Source organism: Engraulis encrasicolus, chromosome 17, assembly GCF_034702125.1.
Source record: "Engraulis encrasicolus isolate BLACKSEA-1 chromosome 17, IST_EnEncr_1.0, whole genome shotgun sequence".
Classification (NCBI taxonomy): Eukaryota; Metazoa; Chordata; class Actinopteri; order Clupeiformes; family Engraulidae; genus Engraulis; species Engraulis encrasicolus.
In genome coordinates this window covers 25,577,191-25,604,219 of record NC_085873.1, presented here as the reverse complement: position 1 = coordinate 25,604,219, position 27,029 = coordinate 25,577,191, and the positions used below count along the sequence as shown (strand labels likewise).

General features: G+C 41.4%; 1 protein-coding gene across 4 annotated transcripts; it reads left to right on the top strand.

Moving 5' to 3' along the window:
• Nucleotides 1-26,999, top strand: rangap1b (Ran GTPase activating protein 1b). 4 transcript variants are annotated; one of them, XM_063222057.1, is made up of 16 exons: nucleotides 183-235; nucleotides 794-917; nucleotides 1,193-1,320; nucleotides 1,938-1,997; nucleotides 2,249-2,428; nucleotides 3,741-3,875; nucleotides 4,015-4,173; nucleotides 6,076-6,189; nucleotides 7,733-7,832; nucleotides 8,055-8,139; nucleotides 8,560-8,740; nucleotides 22,068-22,172; nucleotides 23,398-23,500; nucleotides 24,110-24,198; nucleotides 25,020-25,141; nucleotides 25,533-26,999. In XM_063222057.1, the coding sequence occupies exons 1-16, from the start codon at nucleotides 212-214 to the stop codon at nucleotides 25,609-25,611; spliced, it is 1,788 nt and encodes a 595-aa protein (XP_063078127.1). In that variant the 5' UTR covers nucleotides 183-211; the 3' UTR covers nucleotides 25,612-26,999. The 4 variants fall into 4 exon arrangements, with proteins under 4 accessions (XP_063078126.1, XP_063078124.1, XP_063078125.1 ...); XM_063222056.1 differs by lacking the exons at nucleotides 183-235; nucleotides 22,068-22,172; nucleotides 23,398-23,500; ... (1 more) ...; nucleotides 25,020-25,141; nucleotides 25,533-26,999 and adding exons at nucleotides 1-130; nucleotides 13,437-14,335; XM_063222054.1 differs by lacking the exons at nucleotides 22,068-22,172; nucleotides 23,398-23,500; nucleotides 24,110-24,198; nucleotides 25,020-25,141; nucleotides 25,533-26,999 and adding an exon at nucleotides 13,437-14,335 and having other exon boundaries at nucleotides 174-235.
• Nucleotides 27,000-27,029: the final 30 nt, after the last annotated feature.

Below are 27,029 nucleotides of genomic sequence, written 5' to 3'. Positions count from 1 at the left end.
CACCATTCACCAGAGTGGAAGCTGATGAAGTTTTCAACCTGTTACGAACGCGCGGGAGGAAACCAAGGGGGCTGCCTGTGTGTGAACAACATTCTCTGGTTCGAGGAAATTTCTCGTCGTGAATATACCGGTGAGTTCGATTGGCAGTTTGAAATGTGACCCACGCTTTGTGTTGCTTTAGAAATTGTTGATACAAGCATGCCGAGAATACATGCGATGCCACATCGGAAGCACAGTTAACGTTAATTATGTCTTCCTAAGTTGTGAATTGCACAAGTTAGATACCTTCGAGGCTAGCCTGCTACCTAGCTGGCGTTAGCTACCTCTGTAGTTTTTCGTGTCGTTTGCGACGTAGTTGGGTTAGCAACATCAATAAACAAACCAAACTTGTTATTGCGTATTTACTATGGGTATCTACAGTTAGCGTTGTCAACCTAATGGCTTGCCAGAAGAGAGAACTGGGTTACAAACGTTTACCGCTAACAAACGTGGTGTATTGTGTAAACCTGATCACTGAACAATAGAGTAGAGAAAGTGTCCCTTCTAATAGCTCCTAGTGTTTGCCCTATTTACTGAAAGACATTAATGATATTCAGTGCGAGGGACTATCAGCAGTAAGAATCTTGGCTCATTTACCACTGGTCTCTGGCACTAACATGTGCTGCTCACGCCCCGGTTGAAGTGCCATTCGCAGTTACCTGACACTGTCGTAATTTGTCATCGTTTTCCAGTCGCTTACCCGGGGGATACATTTCACATATCCATTCCCTCTCTTCTCCCTCATGAATGACAGGTTGGTGACCGAATGGCGTCAGACGACATTGCCCAGCTCACCGATGCGCTGGCCAAAACGCATGTAGGTGATGGAGAGCTCAGCTACAAGGGACAAGGTCTGAAACTGGACAATGCAGAGTCTGGTAAGAGTCATCCAGTAGTAATGTGCTTTTGGCACTTGTGACAATTCAGTTGTGTCCGAAATGTTAACCCATTTTATTACTACTGTGTTGTGATTAACAGTACTTTCCCCGGCATAATAAACTACATGCAACAAGTTAATTTCCAGTACACAAAGCCCTGGTCTCACTCCTCAGCACAAACTAACATAACTGGACACTGGTGTTGCCACAATAACCTTCCGCTGACATGAGGTGACTGTTAACATGTAAAACACTATGTACTCTACCTCCCACAGTATCTGAGATGGTAAGTGCCATTGAGGCCTACCAAGGACTGCGTGCCCTCAGACTTGAAGGGAATACTGTTGGAGTCGCGGCAGCAGAGGCGATTGCCAAGGCTCTGGAGAAGAAAAGTGAATTGCAGGTATGTATCAGCTTTGCGTACAGGCTGTATGTTCTTGGCTCGATGACGTTTTTTTTTTTAGTAACATAAATCAGGCGGTGCAACCACCGCTGATGCCACTATTGTATAGATGAAATTATCAATGCTGGATTTATTATATGCAACACGTTGAACATTAAACATGTTGTACAGCTAATTAATCTACCAGTTTACATTGTACACACAGTGGTGACTCTGGTTGCACCTCTTGTAATATTCAGTAATTCACTTGGCTTTAAAATTATTTTACTGGGAACAATCAGACCACCATGATAATTGTAGACTGTCCCATGAGAAGCAGGGAAGTCACTGGTCAACCTAATCAGAGGATTTAGTCTGGGAGTTATGTAAATGGCGTGGCAGCATACTGTATGCTAAAATGTGTTATTAATGTTCAAGTAGACCACCTAGTAGAATGCCGTTATTGATCCAGAAGGAAATTATGGGACCTGAGACACGGGGGACATTTTTATAATCCGTTTCTTTATTTCTTATTTACTTGATGAAGGTCTTAAACAGAAACATTATAAATTAAGTTACTGTGAAATGGTCAGTGTTCGGAAGTTTTTTTCCTGATTATTTTTTCTTATTTTATACAGAGATGTAACTGGAGTGACATGTTTACAGGCCGTCTAAGATCAGAAATCCCTTCTGCCCTGGTAAGTCCATTACATGCTTGTCCCTTTTTGTTGGTCAGATAATAATAAAGTAGAATACCATTTAAATGGATCAGGTGAGTGACACATCTGAGAAACAAACACGCACACTTTGGGTGAATCGTATCTCTCTCTCTCTCTCTCTCTCTCTCTCTCTGTCGCACACACACACACACACACACATGCACACAATCTTGTAGTCATCTTGTAGCACGTTGTCACCTTGTCTCTTCTCTTGTCACCCCCTTCCCCAGAGGTCGTTAGGCAGTGCCTTGATGGCGTCAGGTGCCAGGCTCATCACCCTGGACCTGAGTGACAATGCCTTTGGGCCAGACGGCGTGAAGGGTATCGAGAACCTTCTGAAGAGCCCCGCTTGTTACAGCCTTTGTGAACTGAAGCTCAACAACTGTGGAATGGGCATAGGAGGAGGCAAGGTGAGCCATTGAAACAGCCATTGCGATAGTTGGGTTCGTGATCGAAGAAAACTCAGGAAAACGCATCAGATTTGGGGCTGTGTTATTTATTGGATTTTCCGAGGCTAATGTATGGCGATTGGGAGTTAATTTGTTTGTTTGTGGGGGCTGTGCAGCACAAGCCCTGGGAGTGTCCCTAGAAGGTAGATCAGTAGTCAAGTCAAGTCAAGTCAAGTAGGTTTTATTGTCAATTTCTTTACATGCACTGGTCATACAAAGAATTTGAAATTACATTTCTTGCTTTCCCATTAGACATAGACTAATCTAGGTAAGGACATAGACAGTATAGACATAGACAGTACTTATACATGGACTTAAGACAGTATGGACATAGACAGTGCTCATACAGACATTTAAAGTGCAAGACTGGACAACAGAAGACTTGTAGAGGACATACATTAAGAGGTATCTGTTGTGCTTTTGTGCTTTTCCTAAAAAAAGTCCTTTATAGCGTTCTGACATGGTAATAGTAGCATTTTGAAGAAAATAAATATTAAAAAAGGTCTGTCAAGTACACCAGCAGCAGTGTGTGTGTGTGTGTGTGTGTGTGTGTGTGTGTGTGTGTGTGTATGTGTGTGTATGTGTTTAGTGCAGGTAGAAGGTGCGGTGTGCGTCTTGTGTGTGTGTTCGTGTGTCGTACGAGTTAACTTTACTAGGTTAGCCTCGATAAAAGGTATCGAGAAGCCTCTGAAGAACCCTGCCTGTTGCAGCCTTTGTGAGCCGAAGTGGGATGGGCCTGGAAGGCAAGGTGAGGCATTGAAACTGCCATTGCAATGGGCCTTTTTAGATGCGTCCTAACATCTCTATAAGAGGGTATGTCCAGTCTGTCCTTTCGTCGGTCTGTCCGTCTGAAATGCATTCTTTAAATTGGCCAAAACACGATCTTCATCGTCATTTTTCATGTTACCCTCTTCGTATTTGTGCTTTTGGACGCATCTTTGTCTGCCTCTCGGACTTGTTCATGTGACACCAGACACCTTTGACTCAGTGCATTCAAATCTAGTGACCTAGACGACCTGTCTGAAACCGGTACTCATACGTACCTGCTTTGATTCGAAATGTAACTTGACGGGAAGGAAAAAGGCTAGCCATGCTCATGACAGAGCTAAACTGAGCAGTTTGGTGGACAAACTGCAATGCATGCAATGCATTCAGTTATTTATTTATGGGGACTGTGGAGGTCAAGCAGTCATCTGCAAGTGCAGGGGATTTTAATTTGGTTCAATTGCATTGCGTTTCCCTCTGTCTTTCTAATTTAACCGTCCTTTTGCAGATCTTGGCAGATGCCCTGACTCAGTGCTATCAGAAGTCCAAAGAGAGTGGTGCCCCCCTGAGGCTAAAGGTGTTCATTGCTGGCAGGAACCGCTTGGAGAATGAGGGTGCCACCGCACTGGCCAAGGCTTTCCAGGTATTCTGTTAGCTGTCAAAATGACCTCTGTTTGATACAGTCAAATGCATTACATTACTCGGCCCCTGTAAGAAACTGTCATTCAATGTCGTCATGGCCTGTAATTAATTCCTTTCGTTTGTTTGTTTGTTTGTCTCAGTTGATTGGTAGTCTTGAGGAAGTACACATGCCTCAAAATGGGATCAACCATCAAGGCATAACGGCGTTGGCTGGAGCCATGAAGCACAATGCTGACTTGCGAGTGCTGAACCTCAATGACAACACCTTCACCAAGAAAGGAGCGCTGGCAATGGCTGAGGTAAATGCTGACCGTGAGGTTGTTTTTATATTTGAGGAAAACAGATGTCATCTCTCCATATAACCGAACGTTTTGGAAGTGGAATTTCTAATGGAGGTTTATGTGGTGAATTGAGATCCTATTCACATTGTGGTTATGTGCACGCACAGGGATGTGCATGGACTTGTGCGAATTAGAGCCCGATTTATCTGGGCTCTGTCCGGAAAAGTTAATGCGCATGAACACAGATTAATCCTTACACAAAAGAGTTTTGTCTGCGCTGTGCCCGGACGGGCCCCCCACGTGTGAGCGAGGGAAAGTCTGCGCTCCAACTTGAAATAAAAGTCTGTGCGGTGCCGGGTGTGCTGTGTGAGCAGAGTTCCATTGAATACAATGGCGCAAGGCTTTCTATTTTTTCCCCCCGTGTGCGGTGTTAACGGTCTGTGCGGTATCTCATTTGAATGACATAAGCACACGTGCACAAAGACTTGCCAGTGTGAAAAGGAGAACTGAACACACACCGCACAGACCCCTTTTACACCTCCACCCCAGTCCTTGTGTCTGCAGTCATCGGCATCCTTGATGTGGGACCGTTTAACAGACATGTCTGACAGAACATCCTACTGTTGAATAAAATTACAATATAGGGCTGTTTGTCAGAATACCGGTTAAATCCTACCGCTCAACATCGCTCCACAGAAAACAGTTACCAGACGTAGTGCGGAGCCAAGTCTCTTTGCGTAAGTACACAGGATGGTGCGCGCGGCTAATTTTATCCGGCCCCCGATATCTTTTTTGTTATGCAGCTTCACATTAAATATGAAATGTGTTGTAAAGGAATCTTAGAATTACATTTGCAATACAATTCACTTATATTTCAGGGGACCTAGAGAAGATGGGGTCTGTTTTAAAGGTGGCTGCCTTCAATATAGGCCTGACGTGCAGGGGGAAATCCTGGTTTGTGTTCATAGTACGGCCCTCGGAGGACTTGGCGGCCCTTGAAGCGTCCCATGAAATGAAAATGGTTCCGCACCCCTGGCATTAACTGTTACACTGGGGACCTTGGTTTGACCTCCACGACCTCTTTCTCACACTCGCTTCCTGTCACCATCTCATACTCCATCAAAAGCATAAAGCCTCAAAATAGAAAAAAAGTAAAAGAAGGGTGTTTTCCCTTCATCCTGTGCAATTGTATAAACCATTGGAATACAGTATGTGGAAACATATTTTTTTATGTTTGAAAAATAAATCTTACTTTAAATTAAGGATAGACCAATATATATGTCGGGCCGATATTTGCATATTTTAAGTGTATCGGTATCGGCCGATACGCGTGTGGTTTTGGCCAATGCGCAATATTTATTATTTTATGCCATTCAGGTTTTTTTAAAAGCACCAAGATACTCTATTTTTTTATTACTTGATTGGTAGACATTACTTGATTGTTAGAGTGGGTGTTTAAATGTTACAAGTTCTACCTCAATTTGATAATGTTAAAGGACCTGGAAAATTGGTCATTTATTAACCTTTTTTTAAACCCATATCGGCCCCAAATATCGGGTATCGGAAATCGGGTATCGGCCAAGGGTGATGGAAAAAAAATCGGCATCGCATCGGCCATTAAAAAACCTGTATCGGTCGACCCCTACTTTAAATGGATGGTTATAAGCCATGCTGGTGTATGATTTATTGTTCATGATATGAGAAAAATGTGGATTAAGTCTGTATTGTGGATAATTTAAAGCGATGCCTTGTTTTAAATTTCATCAACCCTTTGTGGTGTACATTTCTAACAGTAATAGTGATTTGGCATGTTGTGTGCTGCTGAGGCACACAGGCCCAACATAACAACATAAAGCAACATGAAACTATGTTGAGCCATGTAAGTACTGTAGCAGTAATACATTCATGTTGTGTGCTTAGGCCCTCAGACATCTCCGCAGCGTGCAAGTCATCAACTTTGGAGACTGTCTGGTGCGCTCCGAAGGTGCCATCGCCATCGCTGCTGTGCTGAAGGAGGGACTACCCATCCTCAAGGTCAGAAATGCACACATTTTGTACTGGTGCTTTATTTAGTAAGGTGGCAATAGATGACTGCTAAAAAAGGAGGTAAGAGCAGAGGCACTCTGAGATTTGAGGAAAAAAAGGTCTCGGTATAATATGGCACTTCCTGTTTAAAAACACATGGGCCTACGCATTGCGGCCATATTGGCTAAGGAGGTCAAAGCGTAAAATGGCACCCATAGGTGTCAAAGGGGGAGGAGCTTTCCTATCTCATCAGACCATGTGTACTAGTGCACATATGCAGTAATTGGGTGGCAAAAATGACAATTACTGATAAGGGAGAGAAAAATGCAATAATGAACTTAAAAGAAACAACAACAACACACAAGTCAAATACACATATCATAGTAAAGGGGAAAAGTCACATTCCTCATGCAGGGCAGAGAAAGAGGTTGCCTTCGGCTTACTGCTCCAAAAGGTTTTTCTCTGGTCCTCTGATGGTCTCCATCTCTAAGAGGTTTGGGGAAATGGAGGGATGTCTGGCCTGTTGGTAATGTACTACTATAGGTAGGCCAGGTTTTTGTCTAATGGTGAGGTCCAGCGGTTGTTTATTAAAAAACTAAAACAAAACCTAGGGTGGGCATAGATAACTTTTTAAAATCTAGATTCATCTCACTGTAATTTTGAAATTAATCTAGATTCAGAATAGGCACGCTAGCGAAATAATGACGAAAAAAAACCTTGGGGGTTTCTTAAGACAGATGGCGCATTAGACCAGAGCGCATCTCTTTTTTCCAAAATGCATCTCATCTTCAAAAAAATGGTCATGTTGATACTTGGTGATGAAAAAAATCACTGCAATATTTGTAAAGTGTGTCGAATATGTTAGGAAGCATTTACAGTCATAAGATACTGAAATTTCAAAATGAACAGCGCTTTAAGTTGTAGAGGCAAATACAGATAAATCTATCAAACATTTAGGCTGTTTAAACAAGAGAGAGAGAGAGAGAGAGAGAGAATCTGCCACTGACTGTTAAAAAGAGTGTCGGCTCCTTTAAAACAGGGAGGATCTACACAGGTACAGCAAAGTGCTCACAGCACCTCAAACAATAGCGTGTCTCTAGTCTACCACTTATGTAAAAGCACTCAAACCACGACAGAGAGATGAATGTTTTCAGCATGCAAACACTGTTCATATTTATTAGGTCTGCTGAAGCAACAGGTTGTGAGGAGAAGCGACTGGAGCGCAGTCTGCCAATCAAATGCGACGTGCATACCTAAACTCCAAACCCAGATTTTGAGAATAGATTAACGTGCGATATTTTCTTTATCGTGCGTCAAGAGTCTCACATTACCGCAGCACGTTAACGCCGATAACGGCCCACCACTAAAAAAACCCCCGTATTGGCAGGTATTGCAATGGTCTGTCTGCCTGTCTCTGTCTGCGTTTCTGCCCTGCAGTGTTTTGACTGAGACACCTGCAGGTGGCTGCAAGCACATATCAGGTGCATTTTTAGCATTGAGCAGGGGTCCACCTCTGGTTACCATCTCTGAGTCTTGTGTTTATATTGTGCAGGAGCTTAACCTGGCCTTTGGGGAGCTGACAGAGGCTGCGGCACTCGTGGTGGCCAGAGCTGTGAAAGAGAAAACCCACATGGAGAAGCTGGATCTCAATGGTACGGCATGGTTACAAAGCTGCCAAACATCACTCGTTGGGATAACAAAATCGTGGGAACACACTTACTGCTAATTTGATAGTTTGATTTGATTGCTCTGGTAGCTGACTTTGAGCTGTTGTGCTGTTGTTGTTGTTTTTTTCAATTTACTCATTGTGAACTACACTATGCAGCTCCTGTAGTTGGGAGTTACAGATGTGCTTTTTTGTTAACTGTATCTAGGTAACTGCTTTGGTGAAGAGGGATGCGAAAGGGTCCGAGAGGCAATGGAGAGCATGAACATGACAGACATGTTGGGCTCACTCAGGTAAACCCGTTTTAAATACAAAGCCTTTCCACAGCACACTGTAACAGTTTTTGTTTTTGTTTTTTTGTTAAGTTGTTTAATGCAACTGAAATGTGGAGATGAAGAATTCCACACTGCTGAGTAATATAGCAATCTACAACCTAAGCATTGCTACATCTTTTGAACAGATATGAACCACAAACTGAGTCGATTGTTTTTGTAAAGAGTGTATAGAGATTTGGTTTACACTGTCTCGTTTCCCGTTACTTGCATTCAAACCGATTCTTATTGATGTCTGCTTCACGTCCAAAATGACAGTCGCTTTATGAAGGTCACGTGACTGAAAAGGGTCAATAGCTGCCCTGAGTCATAGGTCTGTGTAAACATGTCCAGATTGGTAACGGACGGTATGTAAATTCTAATGTTATCCACTTCCTTTAGTGATGATGAGGGTGACCCGGATGAAGACGAGGACGAGGATGGTGACGATGACGACGATGATGATGAAGATGAGGGTTGTGAGGAAGAGGAGTATGAGGAAGAATATGAGGAGGAAGAGAATAGTCTGGACGGATCAAGCGGCAGTGGCAGTGACGGGAGTCCAGTGAAGGATTCAGAGAATGTAAGTACCGAAATCTCCCAAAGCACTTGAGGTTGGAAGTGGAAATGGTCCTCAGAGCTGATGTTAACAAAAAAAGAAGGGTCACGTCTGAAGAAGGGTTTCTACCAGCCATTGATTAGGAGAGTTACGTCAATGGAGGACCAGGAAGTAAATCCCTCCTTTCAACGAGATTAAAGGGGTATGCCACTATTTTGGGGCTTAATACAGTTAAAATCGTTGGTTGGAGTTTATAAAGGTGGTAAAGTGTCTTATTTTTCATGTTAAGCGTTGTCTTGCTTTAAGACAAGTTAAAAGAGGGAATATGTCGCTAAGCTAATGAAAGTCAATGGATCCGTGTAGCTAAGAAGGGCCCTCAAGACATAGGTTCCCCATCCCTGCTCTAGTAGGCTAGACCACCTAGGCCTGCTTCACACAGCTACATTTATGACAGCAGCAGATTGTGAAGGACAAGCGATGTCGTATTTGTATATTTATTGTTGTTGTTCTAAAAAAAAAAGCTATGCTTTTATGTAAAATCTGTGTGCCATGAGCAGTCATGTGTAAGCAGTTAGAGCATCAGACTTGTATCCCAAAGGTTGTCGGTTCGACTTTTGACCTGCCAGGTTGGTGGGGGAGTAATTAACCAGTGCTCTCCCCATCCTCCTCCATGACTGAGGTACCCTAAGCATGGTACCGTCCCGCCACACTGCTCCCATGGGGCGCCATTGGGGGCTGCCCCCTTGCACGGGTGACTCATAAATGCAATTTCGTTGTGTGCAGTGAGCAGTTGTGTGCTGTGTCACAATGACAATGGGAGTTGGAGTTTCCCAGTTGGGCTTTCAATTCAATTTACTTTCAATGATGGTGTGTGTGTCTGTGTCTGTGTCTGTGTGTGAGTGACATGCACAGAGCCTCCATCTGCACTAGAGTGTTTGTGTCCTTTCCACCATACCCCTTCTATTACATTACACACAAAGAAGAAATCAGTTAATACAGTGACCAAAAACCGGAGATAACGTCTGCTGTTTGCTTTGCAAACGCTGCAAGCGGCCAGCATCGTTCAATGTGATGGTCATCAATTTTAAACTAACATGCATGGCAAACATTTAGGCCTATCGGTCAAATATCAAATATCAAATATTGGTCAAATATTAAAGTCCATGGATTACTGCAAGAAAGCGGCAAGTTAATGACTTTTACTCGTGCCATCCGCTTTGTAAATCCTCTTTCAAGTTTGCACTGCTCCATGCATTTGTCTTCCAGACCAGGGGCCTCATGTACGAAGCTCACTTACGGACAAAAAAGCTACTTAAGTTGTTTTCCACGGTCACGGTCAGATGTACTAAAACAGACTAGGCGTGGAAAACTGCGGATCTCCACGCGAATTTCAGGGCTGCTGTGGAAGTTTCCGTAAGCATGGAAGTTGCCGTAAGTGGTGCATTGCGTCTTTTTGGCGGCACACAGAGGCATGCAGCGCAAGTACATGTGTTGTACGCGGTCGGAAATATTGCAGAGATGCAGCCAGTTAAACGTGGATTTTAATTTTGAGGCCGAACCTATTGTTGAGGCAGCTGGTTAAAATGAAGTGGACTCATGAAACTATCCTGGAATTAGGCTACAACGAAATTGGATGCCCATCAGCAGTATTATTTCAAGTAGGCTATTTGGCAGCTATTAAACATTGAATATTTTCTGGATCTGCGATGTGTCTTCTCGCATTTGTTGGGAATGTCCTCACCGCAGTGTTTGTCTTTCTCTTTTAATAAGGCTACTGTAAAATTAGTCCATCAATTAACAAGTGATTTTATAGGTTAACTAAGTAGGCCTATTGACTGTAAGTTATTCATACATGTGGCGTAGCCTATGTGTAGGCCTACATGTGTCATCTTTCATATTTATACCCGACATAGCCTAAATGTTTATTTCTCGGAAGCCTTGGCGACTGCCTCATCGCAATGTGTTTTGATGTAATGCCTTGTAAATATCAATTGTTGGGAAACCTGCATTGTAGTAGACTGCGGTATAACATGACAGTTTTTTCTGCAATCCTCACATTAAGTAGGCTATTACCAATGCCTGATTTTATACACGCCAAACTATTTTTGTTTGGCTATTGCGCGCAGCCTTTTTCCTTTTAAATTGGCTACCTCCGAAACTGCGCCTTCACCTATTTCCCGCGTTCCCCTTTCCGAGGTTCCCTTTCCAATTCTTTCAACCAATGAATGCACATGAATGGGTCTGTTCATACTAATTAGAATATTCATATAGAATATTTAAGGGAGGAGACGAGGCGGAGACTTGGGCCCGCGTGTGCTCGTGCATGTGCGCAAGATTTCACAGCAAAACCTGGTTACACGCTTATCGATACATCCAGATTTTTTTTGTCTGTAAGTAACTTTCAAGATTTTTGTGGGCCCGCACTTTCTTGGTAGGAAATCCACGCACTTCTTTGAACATGAGGCTCCAGGGGTGCAATGAGTGGTGTGTACGTTAAATGTGCGTCTAATTTCAGTTGGAAACCACGCTGTTAGCTTCTTAGTATGTTCGGAATTAAAATGAAGTCCTACGATACCACTTCCAGATGTTCCGCCATGGACTTTTAAAGAACTCAGCTTTCCCTTCCAGTAGCCCCAAATCAACGCTAAGAGTGAAGTTGATAAATATGAGGTGCAGAGTTACCTAATGGTATGAAAATGTTCTGAAGATATACACAGATGCATCAAAACAAACAGACAATAGAGTTGGGGTGGGATATGTCATCCCCTATGCTTAAACATGAAGAAGGGAAAAGGCTGAATGATGATTTGGCAGTGAATACACAGCTGAATTGATAGTGATATGGCTTGCGTTGAGTTGGGTTGAGGAGAAAAGGCCATGCAAAGTAGTGGTGGCATCTGATTCCAGAACAGCATTAACCAGAATCAGGAATGGCCAATCGGAATCCAGGCAAGACATTGACTTTGAAATTGCTTTTTGGCAAATAACCTAATGAAGTCGGGTTGGGATTTCCTTTTTCTGGGTACCAGCTCATATAGGTGTTCAGGGTAATGAACTGGCAGATAAATGTGCAAAAAAGGCAGCTAAACCTGAAAATGTAGACCTGCAAATTAATTTCAGTAAAGCTGAAGTAAAGAGTGTTGTGAAACGTAAAGTGAGGGGGAAGTGGCAAACTCTATGGGATTCAGGGCTGACGGGCAGACATTTTTATAATGTCCAGAAAAAAGTTGGAGCTCCCAGGATGACCAGCAGAAGTAGGAAAAAGGAGACCGTATTCTCTAGGATAAGATTTGGCCATACAAGCCTAAACCTACAAGCCTTGTTACTAATGAAGAAACATATTTATGGCAGATGTCCTAACTGTGGTTGTCCTGAATCTGTAGAGCATGTTTTTCTCCAGTGTTCTAAGTATCAAGAAGACGGGCAAAATTTAATTTTACAGCTGGAAAAGGAAAAAATACGGTTCAGCCTGAACGACATGCACAGGAGAAGTCCGTTTGAATTACGTTTTCAGATTCCTGAGGAGCACAGGATTGATGCAAATAATGTATACGAATCACTGTTGTTTTGAATGTTTTTCTTTCTCTTTGTTTCTTTTCTTTTTCTCTCTCTCTCTTGTCCTTTCCTTCATTTTATTTTTATTTACTCTCATTATAAGAGATTTACCGGTAGATTAGCTATTCCAGTTCATACGCCAGTTTGCCAACCCCCATAAATCTCAAAGAAAAAGAAGTAACTTTCTGCAGCCTGCAGCACATGATTTGTTTTTCCTCCACCGCCTTCGGAAAAAACGATGTCCTCAGAAAAGGTAGAGTATATACATGATTTTATTTAAAAGAAATAAAACTAAATACATTGCTTGATTGTTTAAAATCTGTGTGAAATCGTTCAGTTGAAACGGAAGCATGGCTCTGACTGCAAGCATGGGACATGTATAATTGCCTAGCAGTTCAATATAAAGTATCCTTTTACAGAGATGATGCCATTGTAGTTACATCATTACTGGTTAAGTATATGAAATCGTCATGGGTTTCAGTGCTTCTTCTTGCTTTGAGTAGTTCTTAATGGAAAATGTTAGCCATGCACAACATACAGTTGTAGTTGTAGGCTGTGGCTCACATTACTCTTGACTTGCCAGTACCTGAAGATCAGATGCCCTAATGCCCTGTTCTTGCTTGTTGCACTTACCAATACCCCGTAATAACTTTGTCACATTGGATAAAGGAATCATCTGAGTTCAATATCATGAGTTGTTCAGGGGATTACTTGAAAAAGTTTTATAGCACTTTTTAAAAGGAGGTCACCTTTATTGGCATGTCACCAAAAATCTTGCATAGAAAGCATGCCTATGCAGTGTTTCATACTCTTAAAGCTGCTCTGTGTAATATTTTTTGTAGTTTATTTCCAGAATGCATGTTTCCCATTCACAAATGTTACCTTTTTGAATGCATCGCCACCATGTCGAATTTTCAGAAATAGACATTTGTAGATGCAAAACCTACTGTGCTTTGGTCATACAAGTAAATATCAGTTTATTGCTTTGTAAATATTCACGAAAAGATCAAATTTGGCAATAGGCACCAAAGTTTCAATGGGCAGCACAGTTGCAATACCTACTCTTGCCACAATCCTACACGGTGCACCTTTTAATGTCACATGGTGCTCTTGCTCTGCTGCCTTACAGTGTGTGCCATAATAAGCCTGCTGTCCTTCATTTCAGGGTTACCGGAGCTCATGTTATGAAACTAAGGAGGAAATGGAGAAAAGAATCCAGTCTCTGCGGGACGGGAGAAATGCTGAAACACAGGCCACCCTCCAGTCCATGGGAGCGGAAGAGCTGCGCAACCTCCTCCTGAAAGCTGCCTCCAAACGCCCAGGACTACTGTACGACCTGCTCTACACGAAGAGGGATGCCAAAGGAGAGCCAGAAGCACCCGAAGAGGGAAAACTACACTGGTGCACCTGTGGACACTGTAAAGACATGACCCACGACTGGGAGAAGGTCTGCTGCAGACATCCCCCACAGGCATGCTTGAGCGAGACGGCCTGTGCACAATTCTATATCCTGGATGACAATGTCCTGAGCCTGGCGCTGGAGGCTTGGAATGATCTGTTTGTTATAGACGAAGGAGAGGAGCTTGGGGAATACAACAGGCAAACCAGGCAAATGGCCAATCGGCAGTTCCTGGTGTGGCATCATAATGGTGTTCGGGATCTCGAGAGCGTGGTGATTCCCAGCTGCGTTGTCTGGGGGATCAGGGAGGCCTTTCCTGATCCAAAGGGGAACTATGGCACAGACAAGGCATATAATTACTTCAAAAAAACCTTGAAAGAAAACTAAATATGGCATCGAGTTTCAGTTAATTTTTTATGATTGTGATGGAAGTTTGTTAGGAGGTTGAATTGTTTACATCAGCACTGAGCAGCATTGGCAGTGTTTGACCTTCATTCAGTTAACAAGATTTTAGAGAGAGCTTGATGTACACCATGGATACTTCAGTTCAGCTTTTGTCGGATGGCAAATTGTGGCTGTAGTTTGAATGTTTATTTTTTCATGTCGACTTGGTATTGTTCTAATAGTTTGATGTCTTTACAGAAAATTAATGGAAGTGAAAAATATGGCGTGGTTTTTTTCCCGTCTTTTATTTCTGATGCTGGAACCCTAGAAATGTTGCGCAAATGACTTTCCTCTTCTAAGTCTCACATCTGTGATGTCTTGCTCTGCTTTATCCAAGACAAGTCATATAATAATTACCTTTTTAAAAAAAAATAAAAAAAAATATTGCATCTTTGCGAAAAAAGGATATAAATTGTGAAACCACAATGTAACTATAGTGTAACTGTAAACACACCATCATTTCTTTTGAATGTTTTTGTTCCCTTTTTATGATGGTTATTGAAGTTTCTGTTCAACCTCCTGCGCAACATTGGTTTCAAAGTCCAAACGTTTTTGATCTTCATTCAGTTGATAACATTTTAGAGAAAGCTAGATAAACACCATAGATGCTTCCTGTTCGGTGCCGCTTTTGTCGGATGACAAATTGTGGCTGTAGTTTTGTTTAAAAAAATAAATAAATAAATAAAATGATGTGATTGTGAAGGTCATAAACTTACATGGGTCCTAAATTGTTATTTCCCCTCACTGCAGGAAACTACCTGCGCACAACTCAACCTCTGTTGGAAACAGCTGTCGGTCAAAAAAATGAGCTCAGGTGGTTGGCTGCCAGTGTCTTGCCCCTCCTCAATACCGTGTTGATAAACACGGTGAACCATGTAGGCTACTGAAGACAGCCCTTGGAGTACGTAGGTCAGAAGCAACGTGCTCCCTGGCTAATCTCCTTTGTGTTTAATTTGTGGTGTGTGTAAATTAAGAATGGTGAGTGCAATCTGCATAACTTCAGTTGTGGCATTGTTTTAGATGTTTGTTATGTTTCCCGCCGAATTTGAGTTATGTTTGGTGTCGACATTGAGCTGCTAGTGTTAGCCATTTCCAATTGTTTTTGCTATACTTTGTGTTAGGAAACGGCATTGCCAGTAAAAAAAGAGTTATATTTCCTTGGTAAACTGTCTATACTGATGTTAGATTGTATATTTGGTGTACTATTGGCGCATTTCCCTCAAGTGGGCGATGGTGAGATACATGGGAACGCCTGTTGATTGTAGTGGTAATTTTCGCACGAGCTGGGGCCACATCGAAGTAAACCGACTTCGTTCCATTGATAAATAGAGTTCTTCAGCGGAAGCGGAAGCATGTAGTAGATTGTAGTCAGAGATTCTTTAAGTATATAGAGATATGCCACTGTAATAGGTTGCTATGGGCACCTAACATGACCAGGTTCCGGTCTGCCTAAAGGGGCGTGTCATAATACTCCTAGCATTGAAAAGAACAGTCCTAGGTCTGCCTAAAGGGGGATCCCCCCCTCTCCCCCTTGCAATAATAGAACCCGGAAACAATGGGCCAATGGAACCTCTCTCTCTTTACTCTCTCTGTTGTAGTCTTTCATGTTAGCATTTAAGGACGTCCTGGTTCCTATCGGCTTCCGGCCTCCATTGGGAATGTATAGGGGTAAATTTCAAATAAGCTCCGAGTGCAAGCACGCGCTTAGCGAACCCCCGCAAACTGTCGAGGGTGTTAAAAATAGGCTGTAGGTATGACATGGTTGATCATTTTGTGTCAAACTTCGACATAAATACGATGTTGCGTCCATATGCTAAACCCAGAAACTTTTGGCGACTACAGAAGCGGCGCCTGTATCTAACGGCATATACGTGCGGAAGGTTGTACCCATGGCAGCCAAAGGAAAGTATGTAGTTCGGAAGTTTTAATGATCAGAAAGGGGTTAGCAATATTGAATTATAATCGTCATGATTTAACATGTGAATACACCAACATGATGATACGATCCGTTCCACTAATGAGAAAGGGATGCGGGGACACGCTAATGTTCGTTGTTGCCGTGCAACTTATATTTTTGCCAAACCTGAATCTCTATGGCGTTTTGCAATGTAAAAAATCGCCATGGAACCGGTAGTCCAAACGCCGCATACAAGTTGACGTCAACGCTGAAGAGCTCTATGGTGACGTCAACACAGAAATGGCAGCGCGCTGTGATCATCTGTGGTGGGGAAAGTTTTAGCTCGCTCTATGTTTGAGGACACTCAGTCATTACCATTCTGAATCTGAGTTGAACCTCTGCTGCATGGGGTTGCCATATGACAACCGTAAACTTTTTCCAGTTTTTGTAATAGAGGGTGCACTATAACCTGTTTATTTATACGTATTTGTGATAAGACAGCCTTTTACTTTGAAACCAAAAAACTTCAGGTCACATGATAAAGAAATAAGCCCTTTTCATCACCTACTTTGGTGTGTGGAGGTCATCGCTCAAGGCCTCCATAAACCAAGGTATTATTATCAACATTTCAGCCCAAAATATTGTTATAAAAAATACACTTTCTGGAATATGTAAACTGTTATTTTTCATCATTAAAACAACTTAAGATGCAATGGGTTTTTTTGTAAAATGGTATAATGTTATGGTTGCCATATGGCAACTTCATGCAGTTATGGAACAACATTGTTGGCCATTCACCCCTATCAACCCCATTGGAATGACTTAGAATTAGATTAGAGGCTATTTTTACAGATATTTCTTTTGTTTTATATAAGGTATAATTTTTGTACCAAATTAATCATTTGTACTTATATTTGTAATTTTAGACATGCTGAATGTGAAAATGCATTGTAAATGTTTGCAAATAAGTGTAAACAACCTTTTCGGAAGCTTTTATGTAAATGTGTGTACATGTCTATGGGCCGTCTTGTAGACCATATTTTGCTATTTTACCAAAAATATTTTCACTAAATACTATATATTTTTATATATGTCATTTAATGAGTTTTAACATTTGGAAAGTAATATATTGAAGATTTATGAAGGGAAAATTCTCTTATTAAGGAAAAACCTGATTTTACACAAGATTCCACGACTGCATTAAGTTGCCATTAGCTAAAAACTCATTAAAAAAAAAAAAAAAAAAAAAAATTATATATATATATATATATATATATATATATATATATATATATATATATATATATTTTATTTTTTTAAATGGGAAATCTATTATTTAAAGGTACACTGTGCAGGAAATGGTCAAAAAAGCTACTGCAACTATGCTGCTCATTGAAACTGGGCTGCCTATTGCCAAATTTGATCTTTACATGAAAGTTTACTAAGTAATAAACAAATATTTTCTAGTACGGTCCAAGTAAAGTCATTTTTGCTGCTAAAAATGGCTGTTTCTGGACATTCAAAGTGGCGCACCATGGAGAAGATCCCCCTTTTCATGTATGAAAAGTGCAATTTTTCCAGTCATAATGCATACTTAAAATTTGATGGTGGTGGTAGGTATTCATGAAAGAGGTAACATTAGTGAATGAGCAGCATGAATTCTGGAAATAAACAACTACAAATCTCACACAGTGTCCCTTTAACTCATTTTAACACTAAAAAAAGCACTGAAACATTTTTTTACACTATAAAAATGGTAATTCATGCAGTAGAGTCTTAATGGTTGCAAAACCGGCTGTGAACTTTTTTTTAATGTGTAGGCCTAGTTATATTGGGATTGCCTCTTTTTAACATGATATGCGGCTATGAAAAAAAAAAGGACATGGTGTTGTTTACACCTAATTGTTTACATTGCTGACATCTGTGAGAAGTTGATATGTATTTTTGCCCCTTCATGTTTATAGTTTTGTTTGACTTGCTGGTTGGAACACTCTCAAGGAAGTGAGAGGTAGTTATTAGTGAACACCTGGTTGCATATTTGGAAGCTTGCACTCCGAAATGCAGCATATGTAGAAATTATTTTGTCTAGAAAGAATAGGTAAATGATCATTATTTAGATGGTTAGCAGCCAGTTGTAGCTCTCCTGCTAACAATGAGGGGTTCATGGGTGCAAGGCATGATCAGTAGTCCATGCACTTAACTGTTTAGACCAGTTGACAACTTTTTATTAGCAGTACCTTAGTTATAGGCGAAAGATTGTATGGCAGTGAAAGTTGAATTTAGTAATCAGTATATTGTGTGGTCTGTATTTGTCTTTTCATTGTTACAGAACCATACCTTTGTTTCCCTTCTTTCTAGAAAATAAATATAGAAGCGGAAAAAAATAAGCTGTGTTTTTAATTTCGACCCTTGTTTCGTCTTTTATTTCTGGTGCTGGAACCCTAGAATATTGAACATATGTGATATGACGAGGTTATCTTGCTCTACTTTGCTAGACCATCAAAAGTCTGACGTCGTCATTTATTTCAGGCTGAGCGGTTCTCACATGAAGACATCGACGAGGAGACACAGAAAAGACTGCAGGACCTTCAGGACAGAAAAGATGCTGAGAACAAGGCCCTCGTGGAGTCCTTGCCATTAGACGCCATGCGCAGCCTCCTCCTGGAGACTGCCGCCAAGCGGCCAGGAATGATGCACGATCTGCTCTTCCTGATGCAGAAGGAGAAGGCCAGCGCAGAGAAGCCGGACGTACCTGAGCCGAAGTCCCCGCCATACTGGTGCAAGTGTGGCCATTGCAAGGACATGTCCCGTGACCTCGAGAGGCTCTGCTGCGGATGTTCCCCACAGGACTGCCTGAGCAGGAAGGCCTACATGAAGTTCTACATCCTGGACAAGGGCTTGCTGAGCATCACGCGTGCGTCGTGGAACGACCTGTTGGCCCAGGAGGAAGGGCAGGATCCGGGGTCGCACCAGAGGGAGACCAGGATCACGGCACTTCGCCAGTTCCTGCTGTGGCACAACTACGGAGTGAGGAATATTGAGGGTGTGGTGATCCCCAGCTGTGTCGTCTGGAGGGTGAGGGACGCCTTTCCGGATCCGATGGGGAACTATGCTTTGGACAAGGTGGAGAATTTGGTTTGATAATTTCAGTCTGAATGTTAACTGGGTTTAATGTTTTTTTGTTATTGTTTATGATGGGCTTGGACGCAACATTTTCTGTTGTGAACAATTCAGCCTACTGCCACAGGCATACTTTTTTTTCGTGACTGGCTTTGGGGGTAAAGAAAAATGAATGTTACTGATTTTTCTGTTTTCTGGTTCTTTCATTTTTTGTTCATGTATGAGAGCGTGGAAATTCTGAAGGAACCTTTTCGGTTTAAGCCGGACAGGTTTACACAATCATAGAATACAGAAAATTATCTATTGGTTTGGTATGTAATAGCCCTACCAAAGACAGCGATATTATTCTGTAGTTGCATTGATCCTTCAATATGGTGTAAACTCTTGTTAGTTTTTGTGTTTGTGGTATTCTTATTGCTGCTACTATTTGGACTAGTCTGAGTTTCAAAGCACAGAAGTGTTTGAGCTTCATTCAGTTCCTGATAAAGATTCTAGAGAACTCTTGCTCTACCATGGATGCCTCCTGTTAAACTCTGCGTTTCTCGGATAACAGATTGTGTCATCTTTCTTTTCTTCTTTCCTTTTTTTAAAAACTTTTTTTATGATGGTGGTTGTGATTACTCTTGGTCGTTGTAATTTGCTAACTTTTTTTAAATAATAAAAACAAGCTGTAAGCATTGAGGTGTCTTTTGTTTGTATCTTTTCCTCACCACACCCACACACACAGACAAGGCACCACATTCCTGGAGTGTACAGAGATACATAGTGCACAGGAAATGTACACAACAATAATTACTATTATTATTTCTTTAAATCATATGGTATATTAGCACAGACTATCAGTATAAGCTGTGCCTAGACTAAAAGAACCCATAACCTGACAGTATGATTAGAAATATATATATAAATGTGTTTGGAATTATAAAAGTCCTGGCAAAGCTACCACAGATTTTGTCAGAATGGTCTACAAAAAAAGAAAAGGAAATGCTTAATGCCCTGTTTTTAGAAGAAATTAAGAACGGCTATCTGCCATTGATTAACTTGAAAACGCCTCAGTTTTGGCCTTTCGTTGACCCCTCCCTAAACAGAACCTACTTTTAAAAACTCTGGTTTTAAGAACATCCCTTTTAGAGTCCTAAAATACACCTGTCACAATTTTATTTTTATCCACATGCCTTGTTTATAGATGCACAGATAAAATATTTGTGTTCTAAAATATCCACATGCGTGTGACAAGCACCTAGATATGATGGTGTGCTATATAATATGCTATATGCCTTTTCATTGACTGTACCACTGGGTGGGCGGGTGTGTACATGCAGAGGGGGTGTGGCGACACATTATGGGCAACTTGTGAATTCCCAGCTTTTCAATGGATACTAATGGCTCGTTCAAAAAGTCGAGAATCCCAAGAAAGCCGACCTAAAACCTCGGGAAAGTCGGCGGGAAAATTTGGTGAGGCAATGTCAGATCGATAATTATCGAGGTTGATCTCAGGCGGAAGTATACAACAACGAGTTCCCGAGCTTGTTTTGTGTGACGACACACGCATCATCAACATGGCGCCCATGCATGCAACTGGCATGTAAACAGTATCATAAATGCTAAAATATCATGTAATCACTATCAACAACACCAGTTAATGTCATTCAATTGCAGATGCACATATGTCAGTAATGCTGGTCTCTCACTGTTAAATTTAGCTTACTTCAGCTAAAATGATATGTTGTGGATGTGGAGGCTCAAGTGGAAGTGAAAAAAAGAAAAGACGACCAAAACAAATCAGGCATGATTCCCGATTGTTCCGGGATCAGTGGCGTTCATGCGCCAAACTCCAGAACTCGGTTGTCATGTGAGCAGTGTCGTCAGCTGTCTCGAGAGGTCCCGAGCCCGCGAAGGCAACATTAGACCCTGATTTTTGTCTGGACTACGCACAGTGACTTTTTGTAAAGTGAAAGCCCAACTGGGAAACTCCAACTCCCATTGTCATTGTGACACTGCACTCCACAGCACACAAGTGTTCACACAACGAAATTGCATTTATGCTTTACTCGTGCAAGGGGGCAGCCCCCAATGGCGCCCCAAGGGAGCAGTGCGACGGGACGGTAGCATGCTCAGGGTTAGGGATGCACTGATAACACTTTTTTGAAAACCGATACAAGTACGAGTACATTAATGTGTGTACTTGCCGATACCGAGTACCGATACAGATACCTTTTACCACCAAAATACAATGAAAATAAATGCATGGCCTTGTTTTTTTCCACCTGTGATATTTGTATTGTCCATTTCCATGTAGATTTAAATGTTATTAAATGTACGAGGTGGCACTTTTTTCCCATGCTGCTTTCAAGTCCACAGAACGTGACAAGATTTTGCATTGTTTTGTGTAATAGCAGTATCGTTCCTGGTATCGTCAAGTGCTTGACGAGTACGAGTATAATGAGCAGTATCGGTGCATCCCTACTCAGGGTACTTCAGTCATGGAGGAGGATGGGGGAAAGCACTGGTTAATTACTCCCCCCACAAACCTGGAGGGTCGAACCGGAAACCTTTGGGTTACAAGTCTGATGCCCTGACCGCTTACCCATGACTGCCCTTTGAGACATCTTGACACTTTTCCAGTTACTGACTTTTTGGCTGCTGTTTGCTTTGTACCTCTCAGTTATGGCACACTCTTATTCTTCTCATCACCAACCACAGCTGTGTGTATGTGTGATCTGACTTTGGCTAAATGTATGTAAGCGTGTGCTGTATGGTTAATATGTGCAATGATGTGTGTACTGTCTGTTTTTCTGTATTTATGTATGTGTGTACACTGTACAGTATGTTACTGGACACCTTCATTTCCCTGGGGATTAATACATGATACACTACTCTCTACTCCACTGATGTGTGATTGCTCTTGCCTGCCTATTCCTCCCTGTCCACCACAGGCGCCGTCTTCCTGCAGTCGAGACTTCAAGGACTTCCTCTCCTCACCCTCTGCACAGAAGCTTCTAGACCTAGGAGCCAAAAGGACTGTCCTCATCGAACAGAAGGTAATACAGTGCTTTAATCAAAAATCTTATAAGAGAGAAAGATATGTTAAAACCCGCCCATCCAATGCAAAGGAGTGTGCTCAAAATTCGGTCTCCTAAGGGGGCGTTGTCCCTCCTTCTTCTTCCTTTTTGTGGTGTTTGCACAAGACTTGCGCTACCGCCATCTACAGCGCTATGGGGACTCCATTTATTCTCAACCTCAAGATTCCGAAAGGTCTCCTAATCGCAGGTCTCCTAAAGGGGCGTTCACCCGACATCAAGTGAATACCGGAAAAGAACCCGTCTGATTTATCTCTCTCTCATATACGATTCTCTGCTTTAATCCTAAAGCAGGGGTGTCAAGCACAAGTCCTGGGGGCCGGATGCAGCCCACCAGATGGTGCAATCCTACCCCATACTTGTAGAGGGGAAAAAACCCCTGAGAATGTCAAAAAAAGAAGAAAATCTCTAGCGCATTACAAAGTTGGCGCAGGTGTCTGAGATCTCAGGATTCCAGTACTTGAGAGCGATGTTGTAGCTCGCCATTTACAGTCAGTTCTACTGATATACCCCCTGTCCTCCACCTTGAGATCATTGATAGCTATATAATTCCGATATGAATGAACCAGAGATCATTCCGATATGAACCAGCGATATTTTACAATTACATTACTGGTCCAGCCCACTTAAACTCATTTCACTCCAGGGGCCACATACAGCCAGTATGATTTTGACATCCCTGCCCTAAAGTTACATAGATTTCTTAGAAATTACTTGGATGTGCTTTTTTTGCAGCACAAGTGTAATACAGAAGTTAATTAAAGGGACACTGTGTGAGATTTTTAGTTGTTTATTTCCAGAATTCATGCTGCCCATTCACTAATGTTACCTTTTTCATGAATATTTACCACCACCATCATGTATCAAGTATTCATGATGACTGGGAAAATTGCACTTTTCATACATGGAAAGGGGGATCTTCTCCATGGTCCACCATTTTGAATTTCCAGAAATAGCCATTTTTAGCAGCAAAAATGACTTTACTTGGGCCATACTAGAAAATATTAGTTTATTACTTAGTAAACTTTCATGAAAAGGTCAAATTTGTCAATAGGTGACACAGTTTCAATGAGCAGCATAGTTGCAGTACCTTTTTTGACCATTTCCTGCACAGTGTACCTTTAAGAAATGCACTGTATCCACAATTAGTGGCAAGATGTTTGTTTATTTTTATTTGTTTCTTAAGGTGGATTACTCGGATTCTATGAAGACTGCAGATGCATTTTTGAAGATTTCCTCTATTTACAAAGATGATCCTGAAGTGAAGCAAGCAGTTCTGGACAGCACAGGTACCAGAGCTCAAGCAAAATGTCATAATTTTTTTTTGAAAAAAGCATAATTCCATATTCAGTATCTTGGACTATAACCAAAGATTCTATATTCTAATATATAGTAATATATAGTATTCTAATATGCATATAGATCGTCTCTGCTATAACTAATGGGGCGGTCAGTGTTCCAACCAGCGGACGTCATTGGCTGAAGGCTGATTATTTTGGTACTGCAGTATCAAAAAGCTACCAAATCTGTGGTTTTATCTAGAATATTACTACAATAAGTGCAATAGTTTCGACACTACAAAGTGCCACAAAAATAATACTTGACGAGAAAACATATTTTTGGGGGGCTTTTTAGCCTTTATTTTTCGTGATAGGACAGCGGAGGAGAGACAGGAAGCGAGTTGGGATAGAGAGACAGTGAAGGATCGGCAAATGACCTGGCTCGGAATCGAACCCGGGTCTTGCGGCTTAGCAGTCCAGTTACTGAGCCCTGAGGAAGGTCATTGGACATTGGCTTGGCCATTTAAAAAAAAAAAAAAAAAAACACTTAAAGTGTGCAGACATTTTTCTTTTACGGCACAGTGGCTCTAATCCCTACACCACTTCTCCCCCTCTTAGATGTGCTGATGAAGAAGGCCTTGTCTGGCTCGTGCTTCCAGTCTCACAACTTCCTCTCTTCCCTGCTGGTGATGCTGGGAGTGCTCAAGGTACAGTACTTACTCGATAGAGATGCTGTTTTGCTTTGAGGGAAGTAGGGTTGTAACGATATTGTATCGAACCGAGAAATTGAGATACACAGAGGCACAATACTGTATCACGGTGCAAGAAGGCAGTATCGTGATACACCCTTTTAAAGTTCTGTTACCCTTCAGTCCAGAAAACAACCACAGGATATGTGATGGTGCTTCCAAGCATCATTACATTTTTAAACTTAAAAAATGATGGACCTATTCTTGTAACCTATTCTACTTATTAACAATCATAGTTTTTATTTATAATGTTGACAAATATGGAAAAAAAGCAAATTAATTCATTTAAAAAGATACATTTTAAAAAATGTGGGGTATATCGAACCGTATCGTATCTTAAGTGTGTCGTTACAGCCATTAGGGAAATTATCAATGTGGGTCAAAGGAAAACACTTAGTCGTGTTTGGAGATACTGGGAATGCCCAATAGCGCTTGTGCCAAGCTATTTGGAATAAGATACAATAACTCGGTAACTCTGCTAATGTTCGCTCAAGCCAGAAAACACTTCGGGTAGACTACTGGATGGATGTCACGGTTCAAATGGCATTAGTATAGGGTGAATCTACTCCGAACCATTGCTTTAATTACTGTAAATGGGTTTTCCTCAGACACCTGAAATGGATCACATCCTTATGCTGTACGTGCAAACAGGGTCTGTTTGGTGGTCCACCGCTGATCTTTTTGTGGCCATAATTGAAAAATTAGAGTGATGGACATTGAAACAGTCTCTTCTGCCTTATTCTTCCAATGGAACTGTATTGTGCTGTGTGTGGTTGCAGGGAGATGGGAAGATACAGAAGGTGTGTGTAGTGCCCGGTCACCTCCTGGCTCTCGCCCATGCTGTCGGCCAAGAATACTTTTCTCTGGACTACGCACACATGCTCCAGGACTTTGTGTCAAAGTAAGTCAAGAAAGTGATTGACACTGTTTGCTAGGCTGTTTTTTAGATGTGTTATGTAAAGCTGTTTTATTTAATCGTTTAATGATGTTACAATTGTGTCATTCACTCACATTCCAGAAAAGTGGAGTAGAAAACAGAAGTGCAGTAGTAGAGTAGGCTTCCTTATCATGAAGTAAATTAAGGTGTCTAGCAGCTTACACTTAATAATATAAATTTCAAGATGATAGGCCTATACATTGCCAGATGGATCAAATACACACATACAGACAAAATATAAACAAGAAAATATAACCTCCTTGGTGGAGGTAATAAATAACTTGCAAGCAATGAGCACTGATGAATATTAGGCTCTAACGTGCTTGCATCTTTGCCTGTGTGTGTGTTTCTACAGAGGTGGCAAAGCCTTATCCAGCTGCAGCAGTGCCAGAAGTGCCCTGCAGGAGGCACTGGACCAAAAGACTGACGCCTAAAGCCAGACCCCGGAGCACAAAAAGCCCCATTGGCGCCACCATGAGGAAACCCAACCCACTGGACTGCAAACACATCTCAGAGCAATCTGCCTAAACGCAACAATTTTTTAAACAAAAAAGAAAAGATATTTTCTAAGAGCTCTCTGAGATTCTGTATGGTTTATTTCATAGGAATGTAGCACTGTGTAGTCGGGAGTTTATTGTTATCAAGGATCTGTTTTTGCACCTCAACTCAAAGCCTCCTGCAGACCCGTGGAGGTTAAATGCTCTCACGTTAAAACAAACATCATCATGTAGGCTTATGCCTGGATTCAGAGTGTTTACTCTGGCTTGACTTTTTCATTTCACCGATACGATTTCAATCAAAGTGTCTTTCGGAGCTGTGTCAAATTCAGGTCGCCTGCTCATCTGTTTGTGTAAGAGTTTAGAAACAGACTGAAAACTGGGATGAGATAGATGACTGCAAAGTGCCTAATCCATGTGTTAACTAGTGGTGTCAACAATAATCGATTCGGCAATGCATCGCAATGCAGGGCACGACAATTCAATAATCGATTCGGCAAGTGCCATAATCGATGCAGCATATTTAGTTTCAATTACTTGCCAATTACTTATCCAATTACTTTGGATATATCTGGAGCAAATGAATGTTTAATTAAATTAAATGACTTGAAAACTGCAAGACCGATACAGAACACAGCCAATTCAATATGGTTTAGTATGTGACTGCATGCATTGCCTCATGACTGATGAAAAATTTGCCTTGGATTGAATCGAATTATTACCTCTAGATTCATAATCGAATCGTGAGGGCAGAGCCAATGCACACCACTAGTGTTAACATGTCAACTGACAGTGAAGTCAGGAAAGTTTTGAGTGTAATCAACAATACAGGTCTGTCTTATTTTTTTTAAATGGGAATGTATATTTTTATAGTGAAAGGGGAAAAATAATAAAAACCTAACATTAACATATACAGTATGGTAAACAGGGAAGACAAAACGTCAAGGTGACTACTAACCATTTTGCATTATGTTTTATGTCATGCAGCACTTTTTACACATTCCGTGGTTTACCCTTTTATTTTCAAATAATTATGTATATGTACATATTAATTTGGAAAAGCATTTGAAAAATCAACATGTACTCAGGTCAGGTGATCAATCTAAGCTTATAGGCATTTCAAGACATTTACCACATTTGGATCTTAGAGTCTGTCATCTATTCTTGAGATGTAGCCAAACTTATGCCTGTGTGGACATTATCACAATCAAGCTCATACCATAATTGATGCATGGTGAATTGAACTTGTGGATTATGTTTGTGGTTATGTATGGACGTTAATATTGTCAGTACCTCTTAATTAAATTGATACGAACATCATTAAATATTGTGTGCAGATATTTCTTCAATAATTA

Coding starts and splice junctions, on each gene's coding strand:
- rangap1b (XM_063222054.1), top strand. CDS start 212: ATGCGATGCCACATCGGAAGCACA. Junction 2,429..3,740: donor TGGGCATAGGAGGAGGCAAG/GTGAGCCATTGA, acceptor GTCCTTTTGCAG/ATCTTGGCAGATGCCCTGAC. Junction 8,741..13,436: donor CAGTGAAGGATTCAGAGAAT/GTAAGTACCGAA, acceptor CCTTCATTTCAG/GGTTACCGGAGCTCATGTTA.